This window comes from Narcine bancroftii, chromosome 5, assembly GCF_036971445.1.
Source record: "Narcine bancroftii isolate sNarBan1 chromosome 5, sNarBan1.hap1, whole genome shotgun sequence".
NCBI lineage: Eukaryota > Metazoa > Chordata > Chondrichthyes > Torpediniformes > Narcinidae > Narcine > Narcine bancroftii.
This window is the reverse complement of record NC_091473.1, coordinates 194,107,256-194,117,680: the sequence shown is the minus strand read 5'-3', so window position 1 is coordinate 194,117,680 and position 10,425 is coordinate 194,107,256. Positions and strand designations below refer to the sequence as shown.

Here is a 10,425-nt window from a genome sequence, read left to right as displayed (position 1 = left end):
GGTTGGCGTAGGTCAATTGGGCGCAATTGGCTGGTGGGCCCAAAAAGGGGCCTGTTACCATGATGTCTTGTCTGGATTTAATTTAATTTGGTGATGTAGAAAAGTTGATGTCCCGTTTTCTGCTGCTGGCATCTGCAGGGCTCACTTCGATGAATGAGGCGGTTAGAACGTGGTGTTCATGGGTTTGTGACGTCTTTGTTTCCCTTTACAAGTTGCAACATTGACGTAGCGATCAGTAGGGGAACCTGGCGGCCCGTCCTGCTTTTAAATTCCCCATAAATAGCCCCAGAGGAAAAAAAATCAAAGGGCAACTGCGTGGTTGTGTACAGTCACAATTAAAAGTCGACACACATATTGCGAGATGTTGAAATAAGAGCGACAACATCGCAAAGCGTTAACTGGATGAGTCGCTCTTCTGGAGAACCTGAAAGTGAAAGTAACTGGGGCTCCTGGAGGGTGAAACAGAGAAGGTGGGGCCTCTGCCATTTACACAGTGCAACAGGGGACCCCGTCCGTGTCCGCACGGATGACCAATTGGAGGGCAGTCCCATCGGGAATCCAAACCGAAGGGACGTTTCACGACAGGGCTCAGTAATAAAGTAGGATTCTTGTCGCCAAAATTGTTCCAGCTAAAGAGATCAATAGCAAGAGGTGGAGCGAATGATCCTTGGGGTGTAAAAGCTTTGCAGGCTAGGTCGTTGCCTAGCCGTTATTAGATCTTGGGGCATGTTGAACCCTCCACCCCATACAGTCATTCAGAACTGCGGAGGTTCCACGGACTTCCCGACCAGGAAACGTCTGTCGCTGTTAAACTAGTGAATTTCCAGGCAAGAAAGTGGGGGAACTCTTCTCCAAAGCGTGTGCTGCATCAGCAGTCCCTCTTTTCACCAGAGCTGGTGCCTTTTGTTATACTGTACCAGCCCTGACTGGGAGTAATTTGCGCCTGACCCTCCTAAGGTGGGTGTTCAATAGTAGATACTTCTGAGAGCTCTTTGATTGGATTAATTGGTGGTAACATCTGATGTTAGTCATTGATTCAGCTAATGCTCTGAGGCTTTTTCCAGGGTAATTTTGCTCAATATGTGCTAATCCAAAATCTGGTCTGAATTGGTACAAATGAGCCACTTGGCTGCATGCGATTCTGACAACAATGAATTGAAAGTAGATAGATCATGAACCGAAAGGTTTGTTTTTTTCCAAATTGGGTTTTTTTTTTGTCTGCCATCCATTAGAGAATCTTTGAATTTATTGCACAGACTATCTGGACATTTCAGTTCCTTATGAATCTTATTCCAGTCTTTGTTATTAAACTGATCATTTATAGTTTTCCATCAATAATCTGAATTTCTTTTAAATGCTGGGAATAGGTTTGCCCCATTCATTCTGGCTCTTTATTAACTGCCAATCTACCAGTCGACGTGCCAGTGTGAACGCTTGCAGTTTGGCTGCGGCTGTCAGATCACCCCGGGGATGGACCTTGGTAGGGTGTATCATTGCTGGGGCAATGTGTGTGCCGGTTAGCTCAGAATGAAAGGGACGGGGTATCCTGGGACAAATTAATGGAGAATAGGCACCCTTCTCCCCTGGGACACCTGATGCTGAGTGTGAAAGGACACAGAGAACCGGCGAACAGTGGTCTAGTGTGAACAGCTTCTTTAACCGGTTCTTTGAAGGGCCAATTTACTGGCTAGCCAATGTGAAAAGAGAAACAGTTGAAACCCAAATGCAACGGTATTGCAGCACCAATGACCTGGGTTTGACCTGTCTGGGGGGAGTTTGTACGTCCTCCCTGTGTCTGCTTGAGTTTCCTCCGGGTGCCCCGGCTTCCTTTCACTGTTCAAAATGCGCAGGGTTTTAGGTTAATTGGAGGTATATGAGCAGCACGGACTCGTGAGCCAGAAGGGCCTGTTACCGTACTATATGTCTAAATTTAAAATCAATTAACCTAATACTGTTCTTTCTCCCCCAAAGTTTTAATATGTAATGCGTTCTCTTTTGCTTAATTAATTCCAAGTGCGGCCTTGCCAAAGTTTTTCAGAGCTGAGCGTGATTTCCTGCACAACCTATCCAATAAAAGCAAATGTGCCATATGCCTATTCCACTATCTAATTGCATGGCCTGTTTCAGTGAGCTATGGGCCTGGATCCCATTGAACATCATACCCATTAACTGTAAAACGTTCTCCTTCATTTGATCTAAAATGCAACACGTCACTTTTGTCCAGATTAAACACCATCTGCCATTTCTATACTCGTGCCTGCAACTGATCCGTTTTGGTGGCCCTCTTCACTGTCCATCTATATTAATGCCATCTGCAAACTTATAAACCCACTCACCCAATTTTTTCGTCCCAAATCATTTATATACCCAGTAAAACCCCTGGTAGCTGGAATTCAAGCAACTGGCAAAAAAAAATTGAGGAAAATAAATCATTTTTAAAAAATCAGGATAAAATAATAGGAACAAATACACGTGTTTAAAATTGTAAAAGTACTGGTAAATGTTCTCTGAAGTAACATATAAACCTTTGGTGAAGATGGGAGCAAATATTCAGCCAGCGGAGGGAGCGCCTTGGTAGGGCTGTTTGAATAAAGTTGTGTGAAACAGCGATGGTGTCACCCAGGGGGAGAAGTTTCTCCTTATCTCTCCTGAGAAAAAATCTCCCTGGTCAGAAGTTTTATCTGTCAACTTGGGAGAAGGTGGGAGTTAATTATCTAGACTGCTATTGTTTGTCTTTTGGGGGGCTCTGTGGAGGGGGAGGAACCTGCAGATGTAACAACAATCAAATGTTTTCAAAGAATATGACTGAAAATAAAGTAAAACGCTTTAAGGTTTATATATTCATGTGAGTGAAGTTTGTTCAGTGTAAGTAAGTGTAGTATTTTTTTCTTTTAAACTGTTTATTCTTAATGCAGGTGTATTAGTTAGGCATTGGAAGAGCAAGTCTCAAGCAACTGGAAAATATAGAACACTAAAGCACAGTACAGGTCCTTTGGCCCACAATGTTGTGGTGACCTATACATTCCTTCCAGAAAAAAAAACCTGAAACCCTCTCAACCTCGACCATTATCTTTCATCCACGTGCCTGTGTAAAAGTCTCTCAAATACTCCTAATGTTCCAACCTTCACCACCTCCCCCAGGCACCCTCAACTCGGTGGGGAAAACAACTCACCCCTGATGTCTCCCCCAAACTTGTCTTACAATAATAAACTCATTATTACATACAGATGTACCAGATTTATCACAATATAAATGGATCTACCTCACACTGCACCAAAATGGCTGGTTGATTGTATGTGAGGGCATTAAAAGCTTCAATGAGGGACTGGGCCTCAGTCATGCACCCACTGGCCTAGTTTGTCACGTTACCTGGTACCATAAGGGTTGTTCCATGATCAGTCCACCAACATGCATAGAGCTGCACGATGCAGAAGAGCACAAAGAAGGAGGAGAGCGGGTCTGGGATAACAGAACACGGCATCACTACAATCACCCATATGAGAAAAAAACAAAACCCTCCCAACCTCATAAATGTCCTTGCATCCACGTGCCTGCCCAAGAGTCTCCCAAACACCCCTAATGTTCCGGCCTCCACCACCACCCCTGGCAATGCATTCCAGGCACCCACAAAAATAATCCTTACCCCTGATCCATAGTCAGGGTGGACAGCCGGCATCATTTTCCCAGGGCAGAAGTAGCAAACGCCAGAGGAAAGTTTAAGGGAGACATCAGGGTTAAATTTGTTTGTTTTACAACACCGAGAGTTATGAGTGCCTGGAATGCCTCGGCAGGGGCAGTGATGGAGGCTGAAACACCAGGGACATCCAAGAGACTTTTAGGCACATGGATGAAAGAAAAAGGGAGGGTTATGAGGTAGGGAGGGTAAACCGTTTTTTAAAAAGGCCTGTACTGTGCTGCAGTGTTCTATGATGTCTCCCCTAAACTTTCAATAATATGCAGACACACCTGATTTCTCTCAATATAAATGGATCTACCTCACACTGCACCAAAATGTTAATTGTTAGTGAGGACATTAAAAGCCTCGTGTACCTTGTGCCTTCCCCTTAGCCATCGCATTAAATCCCTTCGTCATCCATGATCCCAGGCTAACAATCCCCATAGGTGCCGAATACCAGGGGCTTTACTGAATGCTAATCTCTGGAGCAGGTGGGGCATTAATTAACCACAGGGCAAATCTCAACCAGATCTTCTTTTTCCACAAGGCTCTATGCTGTCCGGAATAGCACCATTCCTTCCAACAACACCCCCCCCCTCCCCCCCAACTTTCTAAGCCAACTGGCTCTCTACTCAAATGCACTGTGTCCTCATGGATTCGGTCTTGCTGACCTTTGACGTTGGTATTCCTCCTGTCATTGTGTCCCAGTTACCCGACCCGGAGCAAAAACCAATGTACTGGAGGTGCTCAGTCGGTCGAGCGGCATCAGTGGTAGAAAACATTGTCGTGAGGGCAGGATGGGCTGGATTAGACGGGTGTCGGAGGATTTGTCATTGGGTGAAGAATGACAGACAGATGGATGGCAAAGCTAATTAAAGAGGCAAAAGGGGGCACAGATTAGAAGGACTGAAAGGCCTGTTTCTGTGCTGTGGTGTCCTATGGGAGTCAGGTGCAGGAAGATGAGCTGTACTCATGAAGTTGAAGATGGCAAGAGCAGGGTGATAAGTGGAGATAAAGGCTTTCAGTGTTGGAATCTGGCATCGACGGTATAGGCATAGCAGGTGAGCGCAATTGCTGTTTCAGTACCAGTGACCCAGTTTGGAATCTGGCACAGCCTGTAAGGACTCTGTATGTTTACCCCATAGTCTTCGCAGGTTTCCTCCAGGTGCTCCAGTTTCCTCCCACCTTTCAAAATGTACGCGGGTTGGTGGTCAATTGGGTGTACTCTATGTCTGTGTGATACGGTAATCTGCTTGGCAGTTCAGAGAGGAGAGGTGAAGGATAGATGGGAGCAGGTGGAACCGAAGAGGAAGAGGGGGGGGACATCTTGTTGGTGACGAAAGAAGATGGAAGCAGAGGAGGCAAGGAAGATGCGAGGCATTAATTTTGCAGGGCGGCATGGTTAGTGTGGTTGTTACAGCGCCAGTAACCCGGGGATGGAATCCAGCGCTGCCTTTAAAGAGTTTGTATGTTCTCCCTACGTCTGCGTGGGTTTCCGCCGGGCAGTCTGGTTTCCTCCCATTCGGCAAAAATATGCAGGGTGGTAGGTCAAGTTGGGCATTTGGGCTCGTGGGCTGAAAGGGCCTGTTACCATGCTGTGGGTGTCGAAGTGTAACAAATTAAGAATGGGTGAGAGGTTGGATGGTGCGTGTGGGAGTCAAAAATGGGCCGGGAAGAATGGGAACAGCTCATGAGGATAGAGACAGCACCTGAAATTAGAAAATTCTTTATTCATCCCAGTGGGTTGTAGATTCTGGCTCTGTTAGGGTTTTCACATTGTAATTAGTATTTCAAGTGCCTCATCCAAAATTCTTTAATTAATTTGTTCTCTGGAGGGGCAGTGAAGACAAGTGATTAACACTGCATATTTTCAAAGCATATTCTTAATTATAATGTAATTGTGCACTAGCTACTTTCAGGGATTCTGCTTGTTTAATGCCCTCTTTACATTAAACACCTGCATAGATACGACCCGTCTCGAAGCTGGCTTGCTTGTTCACAGAAGAAACGCTGGGTTGATTTCCTGGAGCAAAAGAGGCAGGGCGCGTAGCATAGCAGCAACGGCGTTTTGTGCGATGTAGCTGCAACACGGCTCTTATACTCACTTTGTCTCTGATACTACCTCACTTGGCAGATAAAAGCTGGGTCTGAAATGACCCCCCTCCCCCCCTCCATCTACCTTTGTTGCATTTATACAGGTAGGCGAAATGTATTAAGGGGGATTATACGGGGTTTGAAGTCTCAATGTAAAAAGGGTATAAGATTCACCAATTCCAAGTTCCCTTCTTTCTCTTTTCCTGCTTCATCTGAGTTACAGGTTATTGCATCTTCGTTCACTTCTGAACGCCAGCCTTAGATCATAATGCTGTGGGTCATTTTGAAATACAGTACAACTCTGATATCTGAAAAGGTCGGGACCGGGCTTATTTCGGATAGACGTTTTATCGGAGAGCCAGTCATTTTTTTAAAAACTGCCCTGTAGCAACAGCAAATCACTTGTGAAAGTGTTGAAACAAGAACCAAAAACAAGGGAAGGTTTTTTAAGCATTAAAATAAAGTTCAGTTCTCAACCAAAAAAAAAATGCTGGCCACTGCCGATCACCGACCAAGGCCCCCGAGGATCCCGCTCCTGCCCGGGATCCCCACTGCTGCTGGGAGCCTGAGGTCCGCTGATGACATCCCCGGTCAGTTTGGCTCTGAAAAAATTTCAGATAAACGAGGATTTCAGGTATCCTCGTTTATCGGAAATCTCTTGGAGAATCCAATTTTGGATAATTGGAGGGGTACTGTACTTGCATTAGCTATTAAAAGGAAGTCAATGGCAGGCCACATATGGATGCCTGTTAATTCAAAGGCTTTAGTAGATTTTAAGTTGTTTTAAAGAAGAAAAGAAAGATGTGGATGGGAAGGTCTTGATGGGGCCAAACTCTCTGCCTTTGTTATGTGTGATCAAATCAGGTTCATTGGTTTCATAGAGAAACGTCCAGACACGGCCTATTACACACATGGGGCAATAATAATGGGGAAGACACAAAACAACCCTCGGTGCTAAACAGTGTAAGCAGACACAGCGGATACAGCAACCTCTGATACCACTGGCTGTTTACTCTCTGATACACGTGCAGTAATATTCAGTAACTCGCACTCTTACCGTACACGGGCTTCAACTCCCGGTTCCCCGTTCCAGCAGCGTGCGGCTCAATGCAAAGTATTCCTACACTCTACTACAGTCCCGCTCTAAGCGTCGAGCACACCTTACCAATCACCCCTCCAGCGATGTCCACAGTTCACCACCTGGGGTGGAGCAGCGTTCACAGTCAGGGCCAAGGAGCAAAGAGAAAGGGCTGCTGCACGTGGCAGGCTTTCAAAGCTGGGGTGTCCAGCCAGGTAATCAGTAAGTGGTTTAAAGGGCCCAGTGGCCAGGTGCACACTAATGGGCGGGCTGATCGGCAGGTGATGCAACTTCCAACTAGGTTCCAGGCGGAGAGGTCGCATGACCCTCCACAATACACACTTCAGTGTGACTATATGTGACATGGGGCAGTTGTGTCAACTTCTGCTGTGTGGTGCATCCAGTTCACTGTCAGGGAACACGTAGATAACTTTTGTGTAATTCATCTCTACAGGGTGGGATTGCAGTACAACTCTCCAATTGTGTCATATAACCATTTACGGAGCGGAAACAGGCTACGTTGGCCTTTCGAGTCCACACCGGTTCTTAAACTATGCCCTCTAGTCCTAGTCTCACCCATCATTGGGAACATGTGCTCTGATTTCACCCTGTCAAACCCTTTGATAATCCTAAATACCTCAATCATGTCTCCCCTCATCCTTAAATTTACTTTCGCAAAACTATGGTAACAGCGGATTCAAGATTCAATTTATTGTCATGTAATCAAGACAGTGCAATATTAAACGGAATTTGTTTTTATCTTCCGTAAGATTCACTATTGGCTGAAATGCCTCATACAGTCAGAGTCACGGAGTGCCCGTGGATTCACCTTCAGCAGTGCTGCGCACACACACTGAATCCAGTCCAGATCATTGATAGCCCGAGCTCCAAACCTGATACCTGGTACCCCTTCAGTCAGTCTTGAGCCAGTCTGCAGCCTGGTGGGAATCCCTTGACCACAGTCATCCTGCGGCCTGCATGGGTTCCTTGCCTCGAGCCACCAATGGCCGCAGAACCCCTCACTGGCCTGCCACTGTGGTCACTGACCCGTGGGTCATCTCCTCTGCTTCTCGAGCAGGGGTTGTTCTCCCCGTTTTCCGGTGCCCTGCACCAGTCCTCTGCTTCCCTAGAGTCTGCCACCCCTCGTGGCTGCTGCCGCAATCTTGGTGTATAGATCCCCGTGGTCGCAGAATTTTTAAATAAAACCACCGCCGGCCCCACTTAGAGGCTGCTTAAAGCCTATGCAGAGCAGACGGCAGTCGGGCTGGGTATTGGCACTCCCTCTTCGAGTCTTGTTCAGAGTTTCAGTGCTCATTCTGTGGCAAGCCTCAGTGTCCCAGGTCATTGACAGTGTGTGTCCTGTCTCCCTTTTCTAATAATTTAACACCTACTCTTGCTTAACACAAATCCCTCGAAAGCTTCACCCAGCACTGATGAGAATGTTTTGGACTGAGGAAGAAAGATGTTGGCTTAGAAGAAGATAATTTCAGAACACTGGGCAGCGCGATTAGCGCAATGCTGTCGAGATTTCGAATCTGCTGCTCTCTGTATGTGTATGTGTTCTTCCTGTGTCTGTGTGGGTTTCCTCCAATCATTTAAAAGCATATGCAGGTTGTATTTGGGGGTGGGAGTATGGGCACGTGGGCAGAAGGGCCATCTACCGAGGTGTATGTCTAACTTTAAAATTTTTGAATTTATCGACCATTCCAGATGAAATCAAGCAATTTAGAACTAGGAATCTAACAAGAAGCCTAGTGTTGGCATTGTGCTAGTCAGTGTGTTTGTAACAAAAGTTTTATGGATCTAGTCAGTCCTATTGGTCTCCTTTATGACTTGAACTAAAAAATTTTCTCATTTCAAGGTGCATGCAAGAGATCTGATAAATTGGGCTAATCTGGTTCTACCCAACAAAGGCACACCCCACAGCTCTTGATTAAGAGTATGAGCAGAGGTAGTGGCAGCTACGGAAGAGCAAGAGATAAGGCAAACACTTCTCACCAGTCCAACCATTCCCACAAACAGTTCACTTGCATTCGCCCGGCAGGTCTTCCCTTGGGGCAAGGAGCGAGGATCGATCAGTTCCGAAGCCAGCAGATTTGCTTTCTCACTGGCCAGGTCGCCCAAGCACCTTCCTTTGTTCTTCAACAGCCACACAGACACCAGGGCTTGTCCCAGCTGAAGCAGCGTGACGGACCCCCAACGACTGGTGATTCTCCACCACTGCCCAGAACCTGGAACCAGGATAGAGTTTACCAGCCGCCGATTGCTCCTCCCCGTCCCCCTGCTGCCCCTGCCCAGAAAGGTCCCAGGAGTTTAAGGTTAGGCGAATTAAATCAGCTGTTGGCAAATTTCCACAACATCTCCCTGGGTGGAGACAGCTGGCAGGACATTATCCACATTCTCAGAGACCTGAAAGCAGGGGAGACCTTGCCAGCACACAAGATAGCCAGGCAACTTGGCCTTCAGAAGAAAATAGTCAATCACATCCTGTACAGGCTACTGGAGGTGAAACGTGTGAAAAAGGAGGCAAACTTACCCCCACGGTGGTGCCTTGCTGAAGGCCCCGAGGCTATTTCAGCTCCCGTGAGCCAGCGGTCGGATCCCAAAGCCGGGACCATCACCCTCCTATTTAAGGAGAAGCAGCTGTCCGAAGAGGAATACAGCTCGGAAGGCAGTGTCGTGGAGCAGAGCAACATGGAAGACTTTGAGAACCCAAAGGACAAAATCTTTCACTTCCTCTTGGAGAAGAGCAAAGCCACCGCCTTGGAGATCGCCAAGAATATTGGTCTAAAGTCAGCCCGGCAGGTCAACCCTACCCTCCACATGTTGGAAACTCAGGGTGATCTGCACAAAGAGACTGCCTTCCCTCCCATTTGGACACTTTCAGATCACAAGAAGGAAGTTCTCCTGAGGAAGATGAAGGTGCATAAATTAGGTGCAGCCATAATTATGGGTGCCATTCCAATTCCAAGTGAAAGCAATGTTGCACAAGAATCAGTTGAAGAGGTCACAGTCATAGAAGAAACCAATATTGGGAATGGCCAACCAGTTGCTGTCAAGAAGGAAGAAAATGATTCCAAGCTCTTGGTCCCTTCTGAGCTGTTGCTACCTGATAACAAAGTAGCAGAGACTCATAAAGTCAACCATACTGAGCCAAATTTCTACGACAACACTGCAGGAAACTGCCAGTGGGCATCCGACGACATCCCTGATGACCTGAACATCATCAACCGTGCGCGTGGAGCTGGCGAGGTGGTTGGCCTTCCGCAAGGCGTGCTGGTGGGCAAACCCAGCGCCGACCAGCTACCGGGGATTTCGCAGCCAGACAGGCTACGTGCATGCCTGTCCAAGAATCCAGTCAGCGGCCTGATGGAATACTCGCAAGGCTTGGCACTGCAGTGCGAGTTCATCCTTCTCGCTCAGTCGGGCCCATCCCATGACCCTCGGTAAGAGAACACTTCCTTTTATTGAGTACCTGTAGTGATGTCTGATTTTTTTTCCCCCCTTGACCAGTTTAATTACATTGTGGGGGGGGGGGGGGCGGGCTCAGGAGCGATAGGACTTAACTTCACAAGG

The 10,425-nt window shown here is 47.0% G+C and overlaps 1 protein-coding gene across 1 annotated transcript in view; it reads left to right on the top strand.

Moving 5' to 3' along the window:
- Positions 1 to 262: 262 nt before the first annotated feature.
- The window catches only part of adar (adenosine deaminase RNA specific), a 67,758-nt gene continuing 57,595 nt past the window's right edge, over positions 263 to 10,425 (top strand). Inside the window, exons 1-2 of the mRNA XM_069940541.1 lie at positions 263 to 957; positions 8,711 to 10,295. Coding sequence (XP_069796642.1) covers positions 8,791 to 10,295 — 1,505 coding nt within the window. The 5' untranslated portion in view covers positions 263 to 957; positions 8,711 to 8,790. The remainder of the gene's footprint in view (positions 958 to 8,710; positions 10,296 to 10,425) is intronic.